Source organism: Pan troglodytes, chromosome 7 (assembly GCF_028858775.2).
Source record: "Pan troglodytes isolate AG18354 chromosome 7, NHGRI_mPanTro3-v2.0_pri, whole genome shotgun sequence".
NCBI lineage: Eukaryota > Metazoa > Chordata > Mammalia > Primates > Hominidae > Pan > Pan troglodytes.
In genome coordinates this window covers 131,941,477-131,968,633 of record NC_072405.2, presented here as the reverse complement: position 1 = coordinate 131,968,633, position 27,157 = coordinate 131,941,477, and the positions used below count along the sequence as shown (strand labels likewise).

Sequence of the window (27,157 nt, the reverse complement as noted above, 5' to 3'; positions counted from 1 at the left end):
AGCAGAGGGGCTCCAGAGTTAGGAAACAAGAATTCCCAATGTAAGGAAAATGCATTCTGCACAGCCGCCCCACCCCTTCTTTTTTTCCCACACACACACACACACACACACAGTGGGGAGAAAAACTGGAATAGCCCAGCGCGTTTTACTTCTAAGTGAAAAAGTCGCTTCTTGCTGGGAATGCAAAGGGTTAAGCAATCTGGGCTTCCAGCTCCAACAAGCTGGGACCCTGGAGAAGGAGGGTCCTTCTCTACCTCCTCGCAGCTACCATCCCCTCTCGGCCACTCCCCCCTTTCCCGGGCCTCCCCTCCTTTGCACTTCCCGCACCCCATTAAAGTGTCAGGCTCGTCAGTCTGGGCTCGGCTCGGCTCCGGAAGCCTTACTCGGGCCAGGGGTCCCTGACGCAGGCGGTGGCACCCGCAGATAGGAGCGGGAGGAGGGCGCGCATCCCTCCTCTTCTCGCCTGGCCAGCCCGCCGGCCGCCCGGAGGCAGGGCGTGCGTGGGGACCGCGCGCTGCGCTTCGGCAGCTGCAGCGTCCCCAGAGCCAATTCCGACGTGGCACCGCGCACGCCGGCGCTTCTCTCCTCAGCTGCAGCTGGGGACACTGCCCGGTGGGAGATCTGGGGGCGCCGTCTCGAGCGCCCAGCCGATGAAGGGGGCGAGGGGCCTGTGGGAGCTGGGGTGGAGGTGGGAGGGAAGCCAGAGGCTGGGTTGGGATGGATAATCAACACCTTGGGCGGAATTCGTCACGGCAGTTCCCGCCCAGCGTGAGCCAGGGCTCCGAAATGGGTCCCTGTGAACAGGAGGGCGGGTCTGAAAGGAGGGTCTGTATGAGGGTGAGAACCGGGAGGCGAGAGAGCCTTTTTCCTCTGACCACGGAAACGCAGCCGCGGGGGAACGGCGCTGAAAGGATAATTAAAGCTGCAAAGAGGCGCTGGGAGCACAGGGGCGGTGCCTGGGGAGGAGGGCTTGCAAGACCCGGGTCCTATTACACAGTCTTAGGTGCCAGTTTCCCCTAGCGCCTCTCCCTCCGTCCCCCAAACGTCCGCGCTGAATACTTGGACCCAAGGACACCGCGCGCCTCTGGGGCGAACGAGCTGCAGCAGCCCAGCTACGGGAGGGAACGTGTAGAAGCCCCATCAGCCCCTCCCTGCCCACTTCCTCACCCTTGGGACCGTTGCTGCCTGTTGGGTCTCAGGAGCAATTGCCCAGAAACGCGACGCCCACGTGTCTGGGCTGGGATTGCCTTTGACGTCACACACAGGGGGGAGGTGTGACGCAATAGATAGGGAAGCCCCGATTGGCCACCAAGGGCTTCCCCCAACTGGAGGCCTGAGTATATATAGACCATCAGCTCAGTGTTAGAATAAAGAGAAGGAAGTTGGTAGATGGGCTTTGCTGAAGGAGTGAGGCTGCTTGTTAAGAGGGAGACAACTTCACTGCTCATTGTACATTCCAAGGCTTTGGCTCAGATTTCTCACTGCGGTTAAGGCATATGATAAGTACTTCTGGCGGTATTAAACCAGGTTATTATTTTTTAAAAAGGTTATTTTAAGAATAAAGCTTTTAACGGTCAACACATATTTACATTCACGATGCCAGGTTTAAAATTAAAATATGTATTTCCATAGATCCAAGTCCATCAACCTCTTTGTAGATACAATTTTTTTTATAGTTCTATGACTTGAATTGAAAAGAACTTTTAAATTCTAAATTTTTATTTCCTTCCAATGTGTGCAAGTTGACTCATTCATTAAATTAGTTTTCACCACATTTTTCTAGAGCTTAATAAGGTTACGGTACAGCTGAGGTACTGTATTTTGACTACCCATCATACTCCACCAAAAGTTTTCCCAATAGTTTGGCGATTCTTTTACATTTTCAATGACAATTTAACACTTTAAGTTACCTGTTGCGTTTATATATTATGTTTTGTATGTGTTTCCAATTCTGGGACAGATAATTCTGATTTTTAAGTGGACATTTCTAGAACAAAATATTGTAACTAAAGTATCATCCCCCCTGTTTCTTTTTTCTTAGATATCACCTGAGTCGGGTAAATAGAAAAATATATTGTGGACGTGCTGACAAATGCATATTACCTGAGTTGCTTGTACTGTACCCGGAGTCGAATCCCTTTATCAAAGAAAGTTATGCAGTTTATAAAAATTCAAGGACTTAACAAATCAGTGACTAGCATTAAACTCTAATGTCACTTTCCATAAAGCAAAGATATTTAGTCAGCTACCTTCCTGGAAATTGGGAATTGTGCAACAAGTGAATAAGAAACTGTTACTAGAAAGTAAGTTAGTTGGAACCACTCATTTTTGTTAGGTCTGTAGAATATAGCCCCATAGTATTGAATTTCATAAATACTTTCCCATACATGGTTTCCTTACTAGGTAAGATTTTTAAAAAATTTTTTTTCTTGAATTTTTAAACACTTACTTGTCACTGGTTCATTTATTTCCTGTTGTTGGCACTCTGGGGAAAATCCTTTGTCTATGGATCAAGGTAGACATACCCTTTTTCAAAGCTATATTACACATTTACTTTCAAAGTCTAAGAACAAGTAGTTTGTTACATTATTAGCTTCCTGGCTCTTGTATGAAGTGTGATCCCTGAGTTAAAGTAATGAGAGGACAGAGCATAACCCCCATGTCTCCTTCTGGGTTCTCTTTTTATCCATGCAAACCTATGCCGTGTTCCTGTCAATGACAGAGTTGGTGGCAGCTGGTATGCCAACGGAGTGGAGGGACAGCTACCTGTAGAGAACTCATTTCCATCACCCCAACTTGGTATTTTATCCTTTCCCTTCTAGCAGCAATCTGTGTAGAGTATTATCCTACTGCATACAGCCTTAAATTATTTAAGCATATTTTGCTCATGCCTATAATTCCAGCGCTTTGGGAGGCTGAGGAGGGCAGATCACCTGAGGTCAGGAGTTCAAGACCAGCCTGGCCAAAATGGTGAAACACCATCTCTACTAAAAATACAAAAATTAGCCAGGTGTGGTGGTGGCCACCTGTAATCCCAGCTACTCGGGAGGCTGAGGCAGGAGAATTTCTTGAACTCGGGAGGTGGAGGTTGTAGTGAGCCAAGATCTCACCACTCCACTCCAGCCTGGGTGACAGAGTGAGGCTCTATCTCAAAAAAAAAAAAAAAAAAGTCTATTTTGAATGGTAGTCATGTGGAGTTCATATATATACTGCCTTTCCCACAATCTAGGAGAATGTTACTGATGAGAGTCAATTAAATATAACAAGGCCACACTGTTAAATATTTTCTTATTTAAATTAAGTAAATTTATTAATGAATGCCTCTTAACTGAATACATCTGTACTGCAGATAATTAAAAAATGAGTTAAAAGTGTATTTAATGAAATTTTAAAATATACTGTAAGATAAAATATGATCTGGCCCATAAGAAACAACAGCTATTGTTTATCACATGTCTAGTATGTTTCAGGCACTCAACTAGATGGTTTACATACATATATCTAATCCTAATCTGCAAAGAAAGTTTTATAAGTAAAAGAATTTTGCCTCAGAAAAGTTAAGCAATTCACTCAAAGTGAATTAATAAGGGGTGTGGATGGAATTTAATCCAAGAATTCTTGGAATATAATGCCTTTGAATTGAATTCATGCTAATTTATGCTGCAGCTGCGCTAGTCAAGTTTTATGGGGGTTCAAATTGAGAAGTCACATCTGATTGAAAGAGATCAGTAAAGATTTCCTAAAGAGACTTGGCGTTTGTGCTACATTTGGCTCTGTAGGTAGGGTTTTGACCTATAGATATAATTCCCAGGAGCCAATGTAGGTACATATAAAACTAAGATTCCATGTCAAGTCATTTGGTAATTTTTTTCCCCTACACTGTGAACTAAGTTTAGGATGGTGAAGTTCAGGAACCAGTAGAGCAGTTGGAAGAACACACATCCTAAAAATAATTTATTAATATAGATGGTGCAAAGGAAAAGAAATCTGAAACCTACAGTTCTGAACCCAGACACCGCTGGAGTGACAAGTCCTGTAAAAAAGGCTTGTATACTAACCCTGGAAGCTTGGCTCAAGAGTCTTTGCTAGGATAACTGCAGTGGGACTGGAGAGAAAAAGGCAGACTTCAAAGCCAGAGAGGAAGAGAAGGTCAGAAGGGGAGAAGGGAGGTTGGGAGGGGGAGTCGGGAGGGTTCATGATTTGTGTTCCAGGGGGTAATGTGCTGTAATGTGAAGACTGCTGCGGGGAGACTTCATTTGGGTCCTCCTATCTCAGATTTCTACTTAGGGACAGTAGCAGAGGGAATACACATCAGGGATGGGTATCAATGTGAATGAGGTCATGAAAGTCTTATTTTACTTTAACCTAGTGGTTGCCAAACTTTGTTATATAGCTGAATTGCTGGAGGAGATTTTAAAACTTGTGATGACCTGGGCATAGCCCATATCAATGAACTCAAAATGTGGGAGCCACAGATCAGTAAATTTTATGGCTTTGCAGGTAATTTGCATATATAGCAAAATTTGGGAACTACTACTTTTTAACCTTTTGTTCACCATACCTTCCTAATCCACTCTTAGCCAGCAGATAGCTACCACCTGACCTGAGTATGTCTGCTTAGAAGCAGATTTCTGTTATCCTTGCTAGTGTCACCAACCTAGATAAATATTCCCAATTCTAATTATCATGCATATGATTTAAGGCCTATGGCCCCTTCTCCCATACAACATGAGTTTATGCATAAAGACAGCCTATGTTTTAGAACCAGTTCACGCCTTCATTAGATAAACATTCTTTAAATGTCTCATCATCTTTTGTGCCTTTGTGTGTTTAAATACTTGGCCAAAAGTTGAAAAGACACTGAACTTAGACTTCAGTGGATGAAGAGACGCAATGATGAAGAGACGCAAGTGTACTTTACAACTTAAGTTCAAAAATATTAATTGAATTGTCCAAGGACACATGACTTATTCATAGAACCCTCAAGCGGTTTGTCTGAGCCAGGTTGCTAATATGAGGCAGAGTGCAGACTTGAATCCATTTCTTCTGATTCCCAGTCCTCCTATTCTTTTCATCATGCCATAGTTATTACTTGTTAACCCATAAGTAATGGGTTAAATGGAAGGAGAGTCAGGGTTATTAGGTAGTTACTGGCAGGAAGCTAACATCACTAAGATCTAATTGTTGATAATTTCTTTTTAAAATATGTACTTAGATTCCTTTTTTAAATCTCATAATCTATTTTATGAGTCAATATGATTAGCTCCATTTTATAGATGGAGAAACTGAAGATGACAAGTGTTGTATAACTTGCTTGAGGTCATCCAGCCACTAAAAGGAAGAGCCAGGATTCTATCCCAACTCAGTCTGGTTCCAGAGGTCAAATTCTCTGAAATTGATAGTAGATGTCAGAGCTGGGATTTGAACACTAGTATAACTGACTTCAAAATATTTGCTAATCTGGTTAATACTAGATAATTTATTTAGTTGAAGAGACAAGACATACATGCACACATGCTCACAAGTCATTGGAGCCAAAATATAAAGCAGCATATGGATTAATAGACAATAAACACTGTAAGGGTACTGGAATTCAAGATGATAAAAGTTGATGCCCCAAACTTGAACCCTGAGCTCATAAGATAGCTCAGATTGCAACTTGCAATCCCTGTACATGCTCTTGGGGACCATCTGCCTTTTCTATCTTTGCTTTCCAAAGGCCTTCTAGACCTGTTCTGGGACTCCCCATAACCATTGCCTTTAGACATCTGGGTAAAAAATTATGGAGATGGTTTCTTAAAAAAAAAAAAAAGACTGTTTGAGGGGTACCCTTAAGGGCTTGGTTGTCTCTACTACATATTCATTGCCTCTGCAGTAAAGATTGGGGTAGGACCTGTGTCTGTCAGTCTACATTGACTGCCTGAGTCCAAATGGGCTTATTTATTTATTAAAAATGTATTTATTGAGTCCCTGCTATGTGCCAAGCCCTGGTTTTCATGCAAGGACAAACCAAATAATTGAACTACACAAGCCCCCCTGGCCATAGAGTATGTGCATGTATACTCTACGGCCATACATATATATATATATATATATATATATATATATGCTACTTAGAAAATCAAGCAGGTTAAGGGGAGAGAGCATGGCAGGGGGTGAAGAGAGGGCAAGGGTGGAGGAGTTGCTTTAGAAGGACAGATAAGCTAAGGCCTCCCAGAAGAGGTATCATCAGACCTAATTGTAGTCTTTCCCAGATGCTGACTCAATAAATTTGAATTCATTTCAGCTTCTTCCAGATCCAAAATGGAAGGACCACTTTATGAAAACTAGGGTAACTCTGGCCGGGCACGGTAGCACACACCTATAATCCCAGCACTTTGGGAGGCCGAGGCGGGTGGATCACCTGAGGTCAGGAGTTCCAGACCAGCCTGACCAACATGGAGAAACCCTGCGTCTCATAAAAATACAAAATTAGCCAGGCGTGGTGCACATGCCTGTAATCCCAGCTACTTGGGAGGCTGAGGCAGGAGAATCACTTGAACCCAGGAGGCGGAGGTTGCAGTGAGCCAAGATCGTGCCATTGCACTCCAACCTGGGCAACAAGAGGGAAATTCAGTCTCAAAAAAAAAACCAAAAAAACAAAAACTAGGGTAACTCCATTGAACTCAATTCTCACTGTTGAACTGGGGCAGTGAGAGTAGATGTTACTCTCCTTTCATCCAACATTTCACTCTCTGCTTAATACAAAAAGGTCAAGGCAGAGGAAATGGCTTCGAGGTCCAGTGACCTGAAGAGTCCCACTGGGGTATATGAGCCAACAGCAAGGCTGTATATCTGCTCCATAGGTGGAAGAAGCGGGAACACTAGTGCCTTTTTTATGGTAACACAGGATTTTGGCTGTTGGCATTAGGAGCAGAATTGCTATTACACAGATGGAACCAGCCTCTTCCTTTGAAACAACCACTTTTCATGTCTCTTTAGGTCATTTCCACATAGAAAATATATGAGCCCGAAATCTCAGTATTGGCTAGCCTTGTGTCTGTACTTGAGTGAGTGCCAATTTCCCATTTTCTATAACAGTAGGGAAACAATTTTCAGGCTGGGTGTGGTGGCTCATGCCTGTAATCCCAGCACTTTGGAAGGCCGAGGCAGGTGGATCACCTGAGGTCAGGAGTTCAAGACCAGCCTGGCCAACATGGTGAAACCAATCTCTACTAAAATATAAAAATTACACAAGCATGGTTGTGCATGCCTGTAGTCCCAGTTACTCAGGAGACTGAGGCAGGAGAATCAATTGAACCTGGGAAGGGGAGGTTACAGTGAGCCAAGACTGCACCACTGCACTCCAGCATGGGAACCTGGGTGACAGAGCGAGACTCCGTCTCAAAAAAAAAAAAAAAAAAAAGGTAGGGAAACAATTTTCAGAGTTTGTTTCTAATCTTTCCTTATATGATGACATTTTATTAGCCAGAAACAAAAGAATGCCACCTATTTTGTCATGAGGATTCAAATATATTCAGCAAATTTATTGAGAATAATTATCTGGCCTTATGCCACTGTGTGGATCCAACTCCTAGTTTTTTGACTATGACAAGTTAATTAAATACCCAGAGTCTTGGTTTCTTTATTATATGCATAGTTATTTGTAACATGAGATTAATAATGTGCTTACCACCCGAAGTCATTAAGAGTAAATAAGATTATGCTTAAAAAAAGAAACTTGCCCCACCGCCTGAAACCTAATAAATGATGAATAAATGTTAGCCACCATTATAATAATGATGATGATGATGATGATGATGAGTAAATTTGCACTCATGCATTCAACAGATATTTACTGAACACCAGCTATAAGCTGGGCAGTGTTTTATGTCCTTGGGACACGTTAGTGAAAACAGATTATATATCTCCATTGACTTTGTGGAGATATATATATAATGATATACATTATAGTATAGCAAGCTGTTCTTTAACACTTGGTTTGGCCTAATTCTCTGGAGAACACAAGTTAGTAAATATTTGGTATCAATTAGTAGGCCAAAGTCTCATACTGGGGGAAAAATTAAAATTTTAATTTTAAATATTTAGAGAGTATAGATTTCAAAATCATCTTTCTACCTAGTAGTAAGTACTTATAATTTAGGATTGAACTAACTCTATTTTCCAATTTAACTATACAGTCATATGTCTGACAAGGAGAGTATGCTTATGAAACAGAGTATTTGAATTGGGGATTGTCTCAGAAAGTCTAACACATGGTGCCCATATCAATGCAATTGCCCAGGGGAAATTATAAAGAAACACGTCCTATGTGTCATTCCCTGAGATCAATGTATTCCCTCAGCAAAGCTGGCTCTAAAATGTGCCTTTTGCCTTTTGGTCTGTACCAAGATGCTGTGTGTGCCATACTAGACAACACTGAGATATCTTGCAGAAATATAAAGGTTCACTTCTAGCCACGTTGCTGTGGTATGCTAGTAAAGTACTTTTCCCAAGCTTCAAAAGGACATTCTGTAGAGTCTTATGATGTAAGAGGGTGTTCCCACTTCAGCTGTGGCCAGCAGATGCTATGTCAACACTCTCTATGTCCACGTGTGCTGATAAAAGCAAGGAAAATGTGAATAATGGAAAAGAATGGCAGGCAGTTCTTTTGCTGGCTATGGTGATTTTAAACACAAGCTAAATACACACTTAAGCTTCTCCCTGGCAAAGTGATTTAGTCCCCTTGAAATTTTTCACTCTTGTGAGAATGACTCACGTCTTGGAAATGACAAGTTCCAAGTCTGGTGCTCCCAGCACCTTTAGGCATTGGTTAATGTACCATGTGGGAGTTTTCAGCATCCCCTCAGCTGTGTTAATTAACAAGAGATGCTGTACTTGCCTGCCTTTCACTGAAAACTCAGCATTTCACCATTCCCCAACAGTCTAAACTTTCCACTTGGGTTAAGGTTACATTTATCAGACTCCTACATTACACGCTATGGTGTCCCATATAGTTGCTAGAAGTGGAACACCAATTTTCTTTTTGTTGTGTTTGCTTTTTCGCTTCCTGGTTAACTGATCCTTTAAGCTGCAATGCATTTCTGGTTTTTAAAAACACTTTCATAAACACTGTTCCATTTTGCTCCTCACCACAGCCCTGTGGGGTCTTTGACAAATTCTGTTATTTCCATTTAACAACAATAAAAAAGTGACGTCCGCAAGCTAGAATCCTGATCTCCAGGGCACTTTGCATTATTTAAGTTATACTAGTGGAGTACACCAAGCCCCAAATGCATAATGGACAAACAAAAATCCAGAAATTATTTTGTGCTAACGTAAGAGTCCTTGGCAGGTATTCCTGTTTGGTGGGTGGCTCCCTTTCATATGGCAATCCAAGGACCAAGCTCCATCTATCTTGGGGCTTTCCAATTCCCTAAAACATTGTTAATATGTGTATCAAGCCTGTGGAAGGGCCAGAGAGATGAGAGGAGGTATATTCTCTTTCTTAAAAGATCTTACTGGAAGTGGCATATCTCAGATTTCCAAAGCCTGGAATGACTTGGCCATACCAAGTCTATGCTCAGGAAGGAAAGGTAACACAATTGGTAAGAAGCCACACTAAGGTTTCCCGAAAGTACAGTGCAGATCCCCTTAGGATCTTCTCAATGTACAATTGCAGGGAATAGCAGGTGACTGTGTGAATGGTGCCTCTTGGAGCTGAGCAACGTGGTGGCCATGCAGCTGTTGATAGCCTAGAGGATACTGTGTGAACAGTCAGTGTTAAGTTTGCATGTGGATTACGAAATTATAAATAGCACATCAAGCAAAAGATTTTGCAAAGGTAATTGCTTAGTCTAAGTTTCTATTTAAAATAAACTTACTTAGCTTTTAAAAATCAATTGAATTAAAGAAAAAGATTAAGCACTAAATATATGTAAATATGAGAAAAGCCCAAAAATGGATGCGAATGACTAAAGATGAAGATATTGCATTTATACCAATTATATCTTCTTTGATAGTTCATCCTTGGAAAAGGAGGAAAATAAAACTCCAGGAGGAAAAAAATGAAATAAAAAGGGTTGCCAACCACCACTTTAATGCTAAGCATTGGAAATGCTTTGGGAAATACAAATCCTTTGGGAAATACAAATGTTTTGGGAAAAATGGTCCTTTTGTCCTTGAGTTGTTTAAAACTTTTTTCAGGAGATAGACAAAATTTAGGGATGACTGCAAAACTGACTATTACTGAGTGGAAATTTGTTTCAGGTCTAATGTGCCATGGCTTTTAACAGGATGGAAACTCACTTGCTGAAATAAATCATGATGTTATTTGTCCTTTAATTTATTCACTATTTCTACAAACATCTATTGTGTTTACTGTGTTCCAGTAAGGTTCATGATGCTCAGGATCTAATCATCTAGTATTCATGATGGCGGATGGAGGAGAGAGACTTTGGAACAAAGGAGTATAATTCAGAATTATAGGGATTTAATAGACATCTATGCAGGGTACTTAGGGATGGAAGATTTTTAGTGTCAGTGAGGACTTCAGAAATACTCAATTCTAAAATCCCTCATTTAACAGATATTTTTACAAAACAACTGAGACCCAGAGAGGTATGGTGACTCACCCAAGGTCACACAGTTAGTTAATGAGCTAGTACTAGAATCCACTATCCTGATCTCCAATCTCAGCTGGCTGCAGCGAAAGGATGTAAGTTGAAGAATACACATTGGAGGTGAGATTAAATTACACATGAGAAATTTAGCAAAATCTCCAGTGGATTTTTTTCACTGGCCAATATCAAGGGGTGAGGGGACTATATAGAAGAATGACTTCTTTGGGTGTTAGAAACTTCAGGGTCCCTGCCTGGCTATGACCACATATATATAGAGTACAGCCTTAGGCAAGTGATATAACACATTAAAGCAATGTATGCAGTACTTGTTTAAAACATTATGGCATTCAGTAATATGCTGTACCATCATCTCATTTGACTCTTGAAATAACCCTCTGAGGTATGCTAGAAGGGCATCCTTATCCCTATTTTGCAGATGAGCAAACTGAAGTGCAGAAAGTCACACAATGAGTTGGGCGAGAAATTGAGTGTTAAAACTCCTGAATGCTTCTAGTCCAATACTCTCCCCATGATACTAGGTATATAACAAGTGTGGGACAATCATGGTTAACCAAGAGTATCATCTGATTATATTACAGATGCATTGTGAGAGGTTTCTATGTATCCTGAGAATAATTGGAACCACACTCTTTGGAGTCTCTCTCCTCCTTGGAATCACAGCTGCTTATATTGTTGGCTACCAGTTTATCCAAACGGATAATTACTATTTCTCTTTTGGACTGTATGGTGCCTTTTTGGCATCACACCTCATCATCCAAAGCCTGTTTGCCTTTTTGGAGCACCGAAAAATGAAAAAATCCCTAGAAACCCCCATAAAGTTGAACAAAACAGTTGCCCTTTGCATCGCTGCCTATCAAGAAGATCCAGACTACTTAAGGAAATGTTTGCAATCTGTGAAAAGGCTAACCTACCCTGGGATTAAAGTTGTCATGGTCATAGATGGGAACTCAGAAGATGACCTTTACATGATGGACATCTTCAGTGAAGTCATGGGCAGAGACAAATCAGCCACTTATATCTGGAAGAACAACTTCCACGAAAAGGGTCCCGGTGAGACAGATGAGTCACATAAAGAAAGCTCGCAACACGTAACGCAATTGGTCTTGTCCAACAAAAGTATCTGCATCATGCAAAAATGGGGTGGAAAAAGAGAAGTCATGTACACAGCCTTCAGAGCACTGGGACGAAGTGTGGATTATGTACAGGTAGGTCTCCACATTCCTGCCAGGGCAAACATACATTTAAATAAAGCAGCTTTTGTATCTGTCCAGTCATATGCTATAGCCCATCCTTGTCCCTTCTGAACACAGTACTTCTTTCAGTTCATTTGAAAACAGCATGACTGTTGAAAACACATTTTGAAAAAGGGAAAAAAAATCTTGTAAAACTGTTGAGACTATCTATGAAAATGCTTAATTTGTGCTGTGTTATTGGTTAAAAATCAGGATTATTTTGACAGGAGACCCTTCCTTCCCTTCTCTCCCCCTCTTTTACCTTCTCTGCCCCCTTGGTTCTGCCAAGTCAAATCCAACATCATTTTCCACACTCTAAAACTCTCCAGCTTTGTAAGAAAATAGTGTCTGCCTGAGCAGAAGGGTCTTGAGAAAATCTGCAGGCTGAAGGGAGGCTATAAAATGCTTTTCGCAGAGACTGCAAAATGAGGCAAAATGAGGGTGGTGAGAACAATTTTCATTTAAAAGAGCAAAAAAAAAAAAAATTAAAATTGAGAGAAGGAAAAAACAAAAAATGAGAAAAAAAAATCTTCGAGCAAAAGCAAAGTAATGTTTATTTCACTCTCCAAACAGCATTACCTCACTCACTGCAACTTGACCTTTGAAAGCATTTGTGATGGTGTTTGCCTGCATGAAAATTAGACAGGCTGTGTCTCCCATTAATTTCCTGAAAGCTCACTATAGGGGTTCTCCTCTCCTGGTTCGCATTGAAGCTTCCTTCTTTAGAACATTAGTAGGGTCCCTGTGAGTTTCTAGTTTTAATTTTCTGCAGATACTTTATAATAATTAGATTTTGGCCATGATGGTATTGAGTGGGGAAAAATGTCTCTAGTTTAAGAAAGGCACTGGGATGTTCTTCCTCTCCTCTAGAATTTCTAGTGAAATTCTAGTTTTTAGAAGACACATCCTATTCTTTAGGATCCTTTACTGCCACAGAGTCATGCCTAGTGGTTGTCAGGTAGTGAGATAGGAATGGACATTGGCTTTAGAGTCAGTTGACCAAAGTTCTAATCATAGAGATTACTAGCTGGTTGACCATGGGCAAGACCACCTCTCTGAGTCTCAGTTTCTGGATAGAATAAATTAATGTGTTCCAAGTGTTTAGCAAAAGTTATTTATGATGTTATCATTGATATAATTAAAGCTTTTTATATGAATATTGTTGTTTATTATCATTTAGTCCTCGCTCAAATTATAGTACCTGTCAATTGCCACCATATGACTAATTTCAGTTGATGTCTGAAGAGTTTAGAGACATTTATTTCTTCATTATGTTAATCTCCCTTCTAGACAGTTGGGAGCATTTCTCTGTCAAGTTTCTCCTAATTTCTCAAAGGTAAAACTTCCAAGTTAAGGTAGTTTCAGTTATCTTTGGACATTTGGTATTTACATAGTACAACTTTGGGCTTAGATGAGAGGATAATAGGCTATTTTCAAAGGGAAAGGATGACTGGGAACTTATAGAGGATATGAAAAATGAAGTTCTGGGCTTTAAATGAGAAAACATCTGTTTTGATATTTTGTCTTTAATTTTAGTTAAAACAATTGCTACATTTGTCATTTCTAATCAAGGCCTCATTGTATGAGGGTTTTTTCTTCCTTTTCTTTAAACATGCTCCTCCCAAACCCTCTTCTCCCATCATTTTTGTTTTGAATTTTGTTTGTATCCTTGGCAACTTTATGCTGTGCCTGTCCAGGAAAAAAATAATACAAAATATGAAATATTAGAATAGGCCTCCTGCTAGAGCCCTAATCAGGCTTGAGAACTTTTCTTCCTCCAGGCTGAGATAGGGGAAGTCTCCAGATACACTGACCCGACCAGCAGCTTTTAACTAGGCCCTGATGCCTCCTGGGACTCTCAGCCAGTTCCAAACACTCACACAGGAGTACAAATCTCTTAGCATTCTGAAACTGGTAATTCCATCTTTTCATCCCTCAGTAAATCCCCTGATATTTAACCATGTGTGACCTATAAAAATGGCAATTTCCTAAGGTTCAATTCACAATACTAACCACTCCCATCTTCTATTCTAAGTGTCCCAGGATTTGAGAATTGCAAAGCAGAAACCACAGAAAGACAAATAAGGGAAAAAGGGTTTGAAGATGTTGGCTGCTAAGCATTACAAGTGATGGAACTTGGAGTGCAGGCTGGTTAGGGAAAGAAGGAAGCACAGTTCAGGTGGTAATACACAAGAGAAAATGGGGACTGGGGAAGAAATTGACCATGCTTACAAACTTGCTGGAGAATTCTGCTTAACTGTGGAGAGAGATGGCCAAAAGGATTGGTTTCCAGTTGCAGCCGAATCCTTGGCACTCTTCAGCACTCTTTTCACTTGGTCTTGAATAGATGCCTTGCTTATTGCTCTCATAGCCTATTATTTCATACCTTCACCACTTTCCCAAAACCCTATCCAAACTCCTCTCTGCTTAACTACTAACAGATGACCTTGCCTCCTACTAAAGAGAAAGTCAAAAGTACTAATTCTGAATGCTGTCAAGATCATCTTTACTCTCTTCTTAAACTGTTTCAAGAGTATCCAACCTCACTTCTTGTCTCAAAGTTATTCTTTTGATCTATGCTCTTGAGACCACTGGGCCTGCTTCCTCTTGTCTCCTTGGGAATAAAGCTTTACCAGCTACCAGCTCTAACTCTGTCTCAGCTTTCATCTCTAGTCTTCTCTACCGACTGCTCTCTTGGCCCTGTAGCTGTTCAAATAATTAATGCTGACATAGAACAGTAAGGGGAGTCACTAGTCACAGAGAAACCCAGTGTGGTAGCAAATTTATCTGATGATGCTGGTGGGTACTTTCAGAGATAAAGAAGATAGAAAACAGAGGAAGGGAAAAAATAAATTGAGAAAAGAAGTTAAAGAGGGCCAGTGTGGTGGCTGACGCCTGTAAGTCTAGTGCTTTAAGAGACCAAGGCAGAAGGATTGCTTAAGCCCAGGAGTTCGAGACCAACCTGGGCAACTTAGGGAGACCTCATCTCTACAAAAAAAAAAAAAAAAAATTAGCTGGACTTGGTGGTGCATGTCTCTGGTCCCAGCTACTCGGAAGGCTGAGGTAGGATTGCTAGAGCCTGGGAGGTCCAGGCTGTACTAAGCCATTATCATGCCAGCCTGGGTAACAGAGAAAGATCCTGTCTCAAAAAATGGAAAAAAAAAAAAAGTTGAAGGGAATGAATTTTTTTTTAAGAGTGACAAAGATTTTCAAAATTCTGAATCAATGTATTTTCTAGAGAAACTTTGTTTTTAAAATGGATAGATTCTGACCTGTTCTGAGTATGGCTTAATGTTGGACAAAAGTTTGTACCTCTTTGAAATAGTGTTTATACTGGCTTTTTTATTCACAAAAGTAACACAGGCTTATGGCAGCATGTTTTAAAAGTATTAAAAAAGTACAATGAACAAAATTAAAATTATCTTAAACAAATGCCCAACTGATTGACACTTTCCAATGTATATTTTTCTGTTTTTTCCCTTGTTTTTAGAACACTTTGGGATTATGTTAATGTTTTATATTTTTTATGTAGTGTTATCAGAAAACGTAAAATATATTTGGATGTCTTTTTTGTTTGTTTGTTTGTTTGAGACGGAGTCTCGCTCTTTCGCCCAGGCTGGACTGCAGTGGCGCTATCTTGGCTCACTGCAAGCTCCGCCTCCCGGGTTCATGCCATTCTCCTGCCTCAACCTCCCAAGTACCTGGGACTACAGGCGCCCGCTACCACGCCCGGCTAATTTTTTTTTGTATTTTTAGTAGAGATGGGGTTTCACCGTATTAGCCAGGATGGTCTCGACCTCCTGACCTCGTGATCCACCCGCCTCGGCCTCCCAAAGTGCTGGGATTACAGGCGTGAGCCACCGCGCCCAGCCGGATGTCTTGATTATATAATTGCTTTATTCCTGTCTCTTACTGAACATGCGTATTACCACTCAAGTGGCCACCAGTCTATGAGACAAAGGAAAACATAAAACAATATCCCCTGACGTCTGCATTAGGGACTTCCTAGGTAGAAAATATATAACAAATATGAACATCTTCTAAGCTGGAAGATTATAGGAGGAAATGTCACTATTGATTTAATCTCACAGCATTCTACATATCCAGAATTCTTTGGGGAAAAATGTAAGGCTTTGTTATTCCTAACAGTAGAGTTGACTGTGATTATTACTGGATTCTGTATTTGCAAATTTGTCTACTCAGTAAAACGTACTTGTAACCCTAAAATCAATAATTGCAGTCAGTAGGTGGTCATTTGCTGACAAGCACACAGTGGCAAAAAATTTGAGTCATCCAATGTGCATGTTCCAGCTGAGGTCAGACAAGGTGATGCTTTGGCTTCTTGTTTCAGCTTTTATACTGTAAACAATTATCCTCTTCATGGTCTCTTTAGTGCCACATTTTTCCCTTTTTTGTGCTTTTCCTTGGTGATGTAGCTCTTTAACATGGCCTTGAACTGTAATGCTGAAATGCTATCTAAGCACAAGAAGACTGTGATACACCTCATGGAGATGAATTTCCTTTAGGCATGAGATATCGTGCTGTTGGACATGAGTTCAATATTAATGAACCAACTATATGTATATTAAATAAGGTACATATAAACAGAAGCACAGATAAAACAAGATTATATGTTGTCAAAATGTTGTGGCCAGAGGTTCGGAGGAACCTAGCCCTGTGTTTCTGCTAGAAGCACATTTTCAGTATTTTCCAGTTCAGTGTTCCTGGCAACTTTATGTAATACAACTACCATAAATAATGATAATCAACTGTGTATGACATTTGACTGGTTCCTGTTTTGTTCTGTATAGAAAGCCTGAGCAACTGAAATATTCTGAGGGCCAGTATTGAGAATAGTAAGTTTATTTTTATCTTTCATTTTGGAGGTTAAGACTAAGAGCTCACTGAAATAAGAATGAGGAAATCTGAATTCTATACCCAACTTTGTTGTTTACCTGCTATGGTCCTGGCCTTAATGAATCATCAACTGAGGTAGTAGACTAGATGATCTCTAAGATGTCTTTCAGCTCAAGATTCTTAAGTCAGTATTGGTGTAATTCTTCTGACATCTTAATTATATCTAGCAAATACTGAAGCTCTGCTAGAGCAAGATCAAAAGAAAAAGGGATATCAGAATTTTCATTTGTTGGTTACTATCATGTGTCTCACTCTCACTTTTAATCTGCCTTTTCCCCCCAGATTGCTTCTTGAATATAAATCTTGATTTAAGGGCACCATTATGAGCTTCCCTGATTCCCTTCTTTAGAATGAGAATTCCAAACATTTGGAATAAGGGTCCTTCATGGTTTAAGCCTTAGAGGTGACAGCATTTGGTTTCTCACTTTTCCAGCTGGCTCGTCACCTTTGTTTTGCACCTTTTATAACTTTCACTCATTTTCAACTTTCCTAAAAAGGAAAAGAGAATAACCAAATGACTCCTTTTTTTCACTTTAATAATTGGAAGAGATTGGCTGTCTGAAGGCAGGAATTATTTTATAATAATTTGGATAATTCATTCTACTAAGGAAGGCTTGTATATTCCTAATTCCTTTTAAGAAGAATTACAAAGAAGTACCAAACTGCACAGGTGTCTATAATGTAAAGGCTTTCTGTTGGCTAGATTTGAGATCCTGTACCATAAACCAAATTACTACAAGGGAAGAACCTCTTCCCCAACCCCCGTTCCTTTCACAAAAGAAAGATGATGTTTTCATTGAGGACTATTTTTTTTTTTTCTGGAATGGTTTTACTCATTAATTTCAAAAAGCTTTTGTAGCTCTAAAATGTTTAGATTTTATGATTTTGTATTTGTTGCTTAATTTGAGGCTGCTTAACTTAGCTATATGTTTATATGTAAATTCTATTCATCTAGAATTCACATAAATAGAAAATCAAGATTAAAAAATAAAGTTATACAATCTTGATAAAGTCTTAGAAGTTTGTTGTAATATTATTAATGAACATGCACTAGAGCTTTGGATTGATTTTTTTTTTTTTTGGTTGTATGAGAAATTTTAAATTGTATGTAATATTCCATCTTTATAAAGTCAACTTCTGTCCTCACTGTTTTGTTTCCCCCAAATCTTGCATGTATTGTGGCCCACTTTTTAGTATATATGAGTTCCATTTATTGAGCATTTACTGTGAGCTAGCCATTACTAACAGCTTTACATACATTATCTTATTAACGCTAGTTAATTACAACAAACTTATGAGGTAGATGTGATTATCCATATTTTTCACCTACAGAATGGAAGCTTAGGAGGTAAGGAGTCTGTAGTGAAGAAACGAGTCCGAGTTTACATAAGTGGTTAATGGTGGATTGGGATCCAGATGAATTTGATTCCAAGGCCTTATATAGTACTTTTTTTGTTTGTTTGTTTCAGTAGTGTGTTTGCTCTGAGGTTGTACTGGTAGGAGTTCAGGGGGAATGGTAGCATCTTGTATTTACTAAGTAAGTATTTGTGGAATTTTTTGTTCCTGCCATTACCCCTTTTTACTAGAGAAATTGGGATGGGGGGGTGATGCAGAATTTCTATTTACTTTTGGGTTAAGTTGTGGGAGGAAGCAAGAACAAATGCTACACATTCTAGAGATAGTCTCATTGGGTGAAGGTTAAGATGAAGAGTCAAGGTTAAGATGAAGGGTGAAGGTTAAGATGAAGGGTTAAGCCTTGCAAGCAGGAAAAAGGTGAAGCCTTTCTCAAAAGAGTTTTGATTTATTTTCAACCTGTTTCCTCATTGGAGGCAGCCAGAGTAAATAAGATTTCTCTCTTGCTGTGTTAGCTGTCAATGCCCTTTGAAGTGGTATGGGAGGAAGTGAGGAGATCCATCAGTCTGAAAAAAAAAGACATTAAAAGTAAAACATGGAGATTTGGCATTTTAGACTTGGATCAAGGCATCTGGTAGAAGAGATAACAGTATTTCTACAGGAGATTTTTATTTAGATTGTTGTGAGATAAATTAACTTTAAGATTAGTGAGATAAATTAGAACAGACAGGAATGCTGTAGATGCTTCCAGATAAATTTGAGTTTGTTCATGTGGTAAGAGATTCTGTATATGTAATCAATTCCTATGTTCCTATTAGTGATTGTTGCTACTGAGCCATCTATTTGTGATAATTGACATAATCCTTTAGGTGTGGGTTTACTAAGAAAGTATAAAATATTGAAGACTATTACCTTATACTAATGGAAATACTTCTCTACAGTCCTTTGTAATTTACAAGGTACTTTTATTTGCAGTGTCTCACAAATGTCCCATGATGATGGCAAATGGCTCATTCAAGGTTATAGAAGTAGTAAGTTACAGGACTTCAGACTTTAAGGCTTCTTGATTTCATGGGTACTTGCTCTTGTAATAGGCAAAATCTTGGCTGAAGAAAATCTAATTTTTTAATATCCTACACTTCAGGCTCTTCCTAACACAGGGAGATGGAGACAGCTTTTGCAAAATCTACTAAATTAAAATTGGGCTTCAAACATATTTAATCTCAACTTCACTGTTATTTGTAAGAAAGCAGAACCTTCCCCGTGTATCCAGTTATTTTGAACCCAGGGTTGGCAAACTTTGCTTATAAAAGGCTAAATAGTAAATATTAGGCTTTGCAGGCTATATGGTCTCTGTTGTAACTAGTCAATTTTGCTGTTGCAGGGTGAAAAGCAGCCATAAATAGTAAGTAAATGAGCAGGCAAGGGTGGATGCATGCCTTTCTGAGCTTTCCTTTCTGATACAGCATGCATCCAATAAAACCTTATTTATGAACACTAAAATTTTAATTTTATATAATTCCCATGTGTCACAAAATATTCTTTTTTTGATTTTTTTTCAACTATTGAATAATGTGTAACCATTCTTGGCCCATGACCCATATCAAGACAGGTGGCCCGCTGGACTTGACCAGTAGGCCTTGGTTTGCCAATCCCTGTTTTAGATAGGGAGGAAATGGAGGGAATTAACTCTTGGCTGGAGTAGTGAGGCAGGAAGAGTGATGGTCTTATGCAATTTAGTGGATGATTCTGTGGTTAAGACTGAGGTGGCTGGTTCTTCTAAATAATGTCTTCTTGACATGTTTCATTTACTCAAAAGTTGGTGACTTGCTTCATTTCCATATCTCCTGGTGAGAAATCTTATAACTAGTGATCATGTGGTTTCAACGAATTACACTGATACACTTAGTGTGGCCAAAAAGATGTTTCAGTTTGTTCTCTTTCCTGTGTGCAAATGCTGTCCTGTAGTTTTTCCTTATGTGAGGTTCAGTTCTCCTTGAACTGGTGCATGTCTCCCACAGATTGTAATCCAGGGCTAAATAGCTGACATTCGTGAAATTGCATACTTGTTACCGATGAGTGAGGAGATGGCTAGAAAGCCTGTTCTTGCTGTATGGATTTTAAGAAGGGCTAAAATTATGCTCTTTACACCCTACTGAGTAAATTCCCTTGTGTCCATGAATACACATGCTTTCACAAACTGTCAAAGACCATGGCTTTCTAGCTGGCATTCTATCACCAAACAGCATCCAGTAGTTGAAAAATTTTAAAGCTGTTAAATCCCATGATAATAAACCCTTTCCCAAGAGATTTCTGAGCTTTCCTTTCTGATACAGCTAAATTCACCATGTGAACAATCTCTCTCAGAGAACTTCTGGCACTTTGCTATTGGAAATTGGGAGGGGCAGGGACCAATTGAAATATGCAGAACATCATAAATGTGGTTCCAGTGTAGTCATTTCAAAGAGCCAGTTCTCCTGGCTTGCTTGTGCTCACAAGCAGACGGAGTTATTTGAACATTAACTCTGGATTGCCCTCTTCCTGTTGTTTTTAGTCTTATTTTAGCCTGGTTTTACCTTTTCCAGCTTGAGTCAACAGAGGTGGGTGTGGTAATAAACTCAGGATGCTGGAGGCTAAAGATGAGTTAGAATTTCTGCCTTCATGTTTTTCTAGCCTCATCACAGACCTCCTGCCCACCTGGTAGCCACATACAAACCAGGGATAGACAGGGCATGGGAGAGGCAAAACATCACTTTCGGGGGAATTCTTCTAGGTTCCGGAGGCTTGAGATGCTTGGATACAGACCCAGGTGTCAGTAAAATCCTGTTTTTTACAATGAAAAGCGAATGCCTAGCTTCTGCCTAATTTTTTTTTTCTTAAAATAAGTGAGACTATGCTGAACCTAAATGGAATAACAAAAAGACAGTCAATAGGGTTTCATTTAGAAAATGAGTTCTTCTAAATAAGGAGAATAAAGTTTTAAAAATTCAGAAGTTAACCCCAAAATTGCTATAATTAAACCTAGAAGGGTGATAGGTTCACCTTCTGATGCCCCATATACTCCACACATTATGATTTCCAATAATGCATTTAAATTGCTATTTTCACCAGCATTCTTCATTAACATGAAACCTTTTCAGAAAAAAAGCTAGTAGTAAAATTGAGGTAGATAATTTTATTTTTTATTTTATTTTACTATTTTTTTGAGATGGGGTCTTGTTGTGTTGCCCAGGCTGGTCTCAAACTCCTGGGCTCAAACAATCCCCCCGCCTTAGCTTCCCACTGCTCTTCCTAACACAGGTGTTAGCCACTGCACCCAGCCTAGATGCTTTTAAAAATGTTGGGATTCCTTAGTTACTAATGTGAAGGACTCATGCTACATGTATCTAACGTCTCCTTTAATTCTGAGACTTTATGCTTCTACTAATTGGTTAATTTCCTTTTTTTTTTAAATTCAAAACTGGTATATCAAACACTATTTTCTGTGAGACAGGGTCTCACTTTGTTGCTCAGGCTGAAATACTATGTTTATAGAGTGGTTTGCAGAACTGTTAAATAATTTATTTTGATATTAAAAAAAATTGGCTAAATCTTGATTCAGTCCAACCAGTACAGTCTGACTTGATGGCAGAATAATGGGAATAGCAGATAATAAATACTCAGTCTCTGCCAATCATGCCATTCATTGTCTGAATGGGGATATCAAGCTGATTAATCACATGACAATTCTGATCAATTTATATTTGTTAGGACTTTGCTGCATTTAGCAGAAAATAATATGTCCAATTAGTAAATGTTGCAGGGATAGGGAGATGGGGACTTTTTTTTTCCTACTTTTTTTCTATTTCTGATTTTCTCTGATCATATGGAGGAAGCTCCATTGGCAGGTATAACCCATCAGCCTTTTCCAGCTGTTTTCATTCCTTTCCTAAGAGAAAAGGAGTGACTTAATCTTATTAGTGAGTGTGGAAGGAATAAGGGGAAGCCCAGCTCTTTCTGCCTGGCTTTTGGGAGTGGGCACCCCCCCAGGAACAGGTATCAGCTGTACCTTTTGAAGGGACATACACTGTATCTGCAGGAGGCTAGTCCCACTGAGACCCTCTCTGGGACTGGGTAGTTCTGGGAATTACTCAGAATTATGAAGCCCACTTTTCCACATATAAAGCCCTATTCTCCATATCAGCTTTGTAAGCATACAGGTAATAGTTTGGTTTTCCATTTGCTTTATTATTTTTCTGTTTAACTTTTCAGTTGATTTGGAAATCAGTCTGAAAAGAAAAGCACAGTTTATAGCCCTGTGCCCTTGAGACTCCAATAGAAATATCTATTAGGAATACACAGTTATAAACTAATTCCAACAATTTTCTTGAAGTTGTGTTTGGTCTAGTTTCAGACTTGCTTTTTTTTTTTGGCTCATAGAAAGATTGTGTTTAAAAACAACAATGGGCATTTCTAGAATAGCTTAAAGTGATTTATATCCACTTTTAAATTCAGAGGGCCAGAAGAACACTTAATACTTTAGAATAAAAAGGTGTTGAAGGTCCTGCAAATCCCCTTCCTGATACAATGTCATTTGCTAAGCCCAGGTCATATGGACTTTAGAACTATACAATCTTTAGAACTACACTATTGCTTTAGAATTATACAATCCTATGTAGGAGAATTGCTCTCCTGTCATTTATTTACCGTATTAAAATGAAAGGTAAAATCATTACTAAATATGTCTCCCTTAAGAAAATGTCATAGAATTTTCTTATCATTCAGACCTGAAAGACAAAAAGGCCTAAAAGCCTTATTGAAGGTAACAAGAAAACATTTTTTTTTTTTTTCTTAAACAGACCTCTAGGGGGACCAACCATTACAGTTTGCCAGGACTAGGGGTTACCTGGGATGTGAGACTTTCATTGACAAAATTGGGAGCATCTATGGCAAACTGGGACAAGTTGATCACGCTACAAGTCATACTTAGCACATCACTTCAGCTGTTCTACCCAGCAATGTCATTAACTTAAATATTGAGTTTGCTGAAAAATAGGCTCTTTGTATTGGCCATGATATAACAAGGCCTCTGTTATCATCATGATACTTGCTTACTGAGGCCTTGTGACAGTAAGATGAGGACACAGTATGTATGTGAAATTTTGACTACAGGGAATGTATTTATAGTTCTTCCTTTTCTTTAACTCATTTTTCATTTGCTTCTTTGCAGGTTTGTGATTCAGACACTATGCTTGACCCAGCCTCATCTGTGGAGATGGTAAAAGTTTTAGAAGAAGATCCCATGGTTGGAGGTGTTGGGGGAGATGTCCAGGTACATGGCTTCATTTTTGTTTGTTTGTTTGTTTTGCATGAAATACTTTTAAGAGCACTTTTACTCATTGACTCATTGAACATACATTTATTAAACACTAACTCTGTGCCAGGTGTTGTTGTTGGTGCTTGAGACACATTAAAATGTGCCTTGGATCTGCTTCACTGCCTCTTTTCCTATGTAAATTGAAATATAATTTAGAACTTTCTTGCTTAGTCCTGGGGTATAACCCATTTCTGTAGTAGCTGATAAGTTATATGCAACTTAAAATAAATGTGTAATGATTTCCACCATATACCTTTGGGCCATAACTTAATATTTCATGTTCTGCTAAAAATTATTTCATTACAAGAATTAAGAAATAGAAGTATGAGCCGGGCGCAGTGGTTTATGCCTGTAATCCCAGCACTTTGGGAGGCCGAGGCAGGTGGATCACCTGAGGTCAGGAGTTCGAGACCGGCCTGATCAATATGGTGAAACTCCATCCCTACTAAAAATACAAAAATTAGCTGGGCGTGGTGGTGTGCAACTGTAGTCCCAGCTACTTGGGAGGCTGAGACAAGAGAATTCTTGGACCTGGGAGGTGGAGGTTGCAACGAGCCGAGATCATGCCACTGCACTTCAGCCTGGGTGATAGGTTAAGACCCGGTCTCAAAAAAAAAAAGAAAAAGAAAAAGGAAAAAGAAATAGAAGTATGGTAAGAAATTGATATATATCTTATACCTATATACCTAAAGGATGATCAATATGTGGTTGATTTAAAAAAAAATCTGAGTCAAAAAGGAATAATTAAAAAAAAAACAGACTCAAATTTATACTAGTGAGAAAGGCAAAGAATGGATAAGTGGTTTTCCAGTATTGTCCATCATTTGTTATTGATGAAGAAACAATTAATGAAACAATTATCAATGGAGGTAATTTGACGTTTGTGGGATGGAAAAATGTATATGTGAAAATATGTGAGGATTAAAATAAGATTTCCTTGCAAATAAATATGAGGTTAGATTTTAGCAAAAGGTAAGAAAGCACATGGAAAATAGACTTTAAAATTTAGATATTATCATGCTATATAACCCATTTTATATATGTAGTTTGATAGCAAAAGCAAAGAAATTACATTAGAAGGGACAAAGAAATAGCCTGGTGATTTTTAAAAAAAGGAAGCTGGCAAAATCCATAAAATTGAGACAGAGGAGAGAATGTAGAAATCTTGCCAAAAAAAGCTGATAATTTTCAATAGCCTTTATATAAAGCATTATTTCACGATTCAAATTTTGCAGGAAGGCCATGGGAAACTCTCCTATTGCTGCTATTGCAAAAAAAGTGTGGATAAAGGAGAGGAAAAGTAATAGCCAAGGATAGGATCAGTTTGAAATTAACCAGCACAGGAGGAACTGGAACCTAAAAACGTTCAAATCTTACGTGTTATGAAAGAGTGCCTGGGAAAAGAGTTTAGGGATTGAGAACTAAAGCCTAAAAAAAATCTCAATTTGGCCAGGCGCAGTGGCTCACGCCTGTAATCCCAGCACTTTGGGAGGCCGAGGCAGTCAGATCACCTGAGATCAGGAGCAAGACCAGCCTGGCCAACATGGCGAAACCCCATCTCTACTAAAAATACAAAAATTAGCCAGGCCTGGTGGCGCGCACCTGTAGTCCCAGCTACTTGGGAGGCTGAGGCAGGAGAATCATTTGAACCAGGAAGGCGGAGGTTGCAGTGAGCCCAAATCGCGCCACTGCACTCTAGTCTGGGTGACAGAGCGAGACTCCATCTCTAAATAAATAAATAAGTAAATATCTCAATATGATAACACAACAAACAGAATAAGAATAGCAGAAAGAGGGTAGAGGATGAAATAGAAAAAAATATTCACCATCAAAGAATCGCAACACATGCATACAGCATAACAAATAGTAACAGAATCAGAGAATCAGAGAAAACATAAAATAACCACGCCAAAAAGAGGAACGAAGCCAAAATGGGAGGATAAAATAACAAATATTACTCCAGGTAGTAACCTCAGGATGGAACAGGTTTTGCTGGAATTTTTAGCTAAAGCTTACCTATTACTTATGTTTTTCTTCTTGCAGATTTTAAACAAGTACGATTCCTGGATCTCATTCCTCAGCAGTGTAAGATATTGGATGGCTTTTAATATAGAAAGGGCCTGTCAGTCTTATTTTGGGTGTGTTCAGTGCATTAGTGGACCTCTGGGAATGTACAGAAACTCCTTGTTGCATGAGTTTGTGGAAGATTGGTACAATCAAGAATTTATGGGCAACCAATGTAGCTTTGGTGATGACAGGCATCTCACGAACCGGGTGCTGAGTCTGGGCTATGCAACAAAATACACAGCTCGATCTAAGTGCCTTACTGAAACACCTATAGAATATCTCAGATGGCTAAACCAGCAGACCCGTTGGAGCAAGTCCTACTTCCGAGAATGGCTGTACAATGCAATGTGGTTTCACAAACATCACTTGTGGATGACCTACGAAGCGATTATCACTGGATTCTTTCCTTTCTTTCTCATTGCCACAGTAATCCAGCTCTTCTACCGGGGTAAAATTTGGAACATTCTCCTCTTCTTGTTAACTGTCCAGCTAGTAGGTCTCATAAAATCATCTTTTGCCAGCTGCCTTAGAGGAAATATCGTCATGGTCTTCATGTCTCTCTACTCAGTGTTATACATGTCAAGTTTACTTCCCGCCAAGATGTTTGCAATTGCAACAATAAACAAAGCTGGGTGGGGCACATCAGGAAGGAAAACCATTGTTGTTAATTTCATAGGACTCATTCCAGTATCAGTTTGGTTTACAATCCTCCTGGGTGGTGTGATTTTCACCATTTATAAGGAGTCTAAAAGGCCATTTTCAGAATCCAAACAGACAGTTCTAATTGTTGGAACGTTGCTCTATGCATGCTATTGGGTCATGCTTTTGACGCTGTATGTAGTTCTCATCAATAAGTGTGGCAGGCGGAAGAAGGGACAACAATATGACATGGTGCTTGATGTATGATCTTCCATGTTTTGACGTTTGCAGTCACACACAACACCTTAGTTCCTCTAGGGGCTGTACAGTATTGTGGCATCAGATAATGCCACCAAAGGAGACATATCACTGCTGCTGGGACTTGAACAAAGACATTTATATGGGTTTATTTTCATTCTGCCAAAGTAAAACAATACATCAACAAGAAGAAACTCAGATTTAACCTGTTATTTCTATGAAAATGGGATGAATTCTTTGTTTATGCACTTTTTCCTTACTGTGCATCCGCCTGAAAGTGTTTTGCCCTATATACCTCACTAGCCATGCTTTATGTGGGTTATCATGGAAGAAAAGGATTTTGGAAACTCAAGGAAAAGTTCTTTCAACCTATACAACCTAACTTATGGACTGTTTTGATAGATGATAATTTTTTTTTTAGGAAGGATTTTCTTTTTAACTTTACCAAATGAAATGCCAAAGGAAGTTTTAAAGGCCGTTGGCTGTGCTGTATTTTGATATAATTGTACTGTGTTTTTAAATTTTGTATGCCAATCTTAAAGACAAATTTTGCATATTCTCTATTTTACTTCTCTGCCAAAATAAGCCTGTTCTTCCTTTTTTAAAATAAAATAAGTTCTTAAAAAATTTATACTTAAAAAATCCTGCCCAAAATGTGAAGCTTGGTTGACTGATGTTCATGATAGAAAGAATAAAATGTTTCTCTCTCTCTA

At 39.3% G+C, this 27,157-nt stretch overlaps 1 protein-coding gene and 1 long non-coding RNA gene across 6 annotated transcripts in view; one reads left to right on the top strand and one right to left on the bottom strand.

Annotated features, from left to right (window-relative positions):
• LOC104007740 (uncharacterized) overlaps nt 1–1,235 on the bottom strand; it is a 5,374-nt gene extending 4,139 nt beyond the window's left edge. For 2 of the 3 annotated variants that reach the window (XR_682019.4, XR_008536818.1), the window contains exon 1: nt 1,168–1,235. This is a non-coding gene — a long non-coding RNA (uncharacterized LOC104007740). Of the gene's footprint in view, nt 1–327 lie in introns of all 3 variants that reach the window. The other variant, XR_010159667.1, reaches the window with a different exon arrangement.
• HAS2 (hyaluronan synthase 2) overlaps nt 1–27,157 on the top strand; it is a 27,807-nt gene extending 650 nt beyond the window's left edge. Inside the window, exons 1-6 of one of the 3 annotated variants that reach the window (XM_054656983.2) lie at nt 1,330–1,527; nt 2,042–2,303; nt 3,967–4,149; nt 11,201–11,827; nt 23,334–23,435; nt 25,524–27,157. In XM_054656983.2, coding sequence (XP_054512958.1) covers nt 11,201–11,827; nt 23,334–23,435; nt 25,524–26,453 — 1,659 coding nt within the window. In that variant the 5' untranslated portion in view covers nt 1,330–1,527; nt 2,042–2,303; nt 3,967–4,149 and the 3' untranslated portion in view covers nt 26,454–27,157. Of the gene's footprint in view, nt 1–1,329; nt 1,528–2,041; nt 2,304–3,966; nt 4,150–11,200; nt 11,828–23,333; nt 23,436–25,523 lie in introns of those variants that run through there. The other 2 variants (XM_054656982.2, XM_024345267.2) reach the window with 2 other exon arrangements.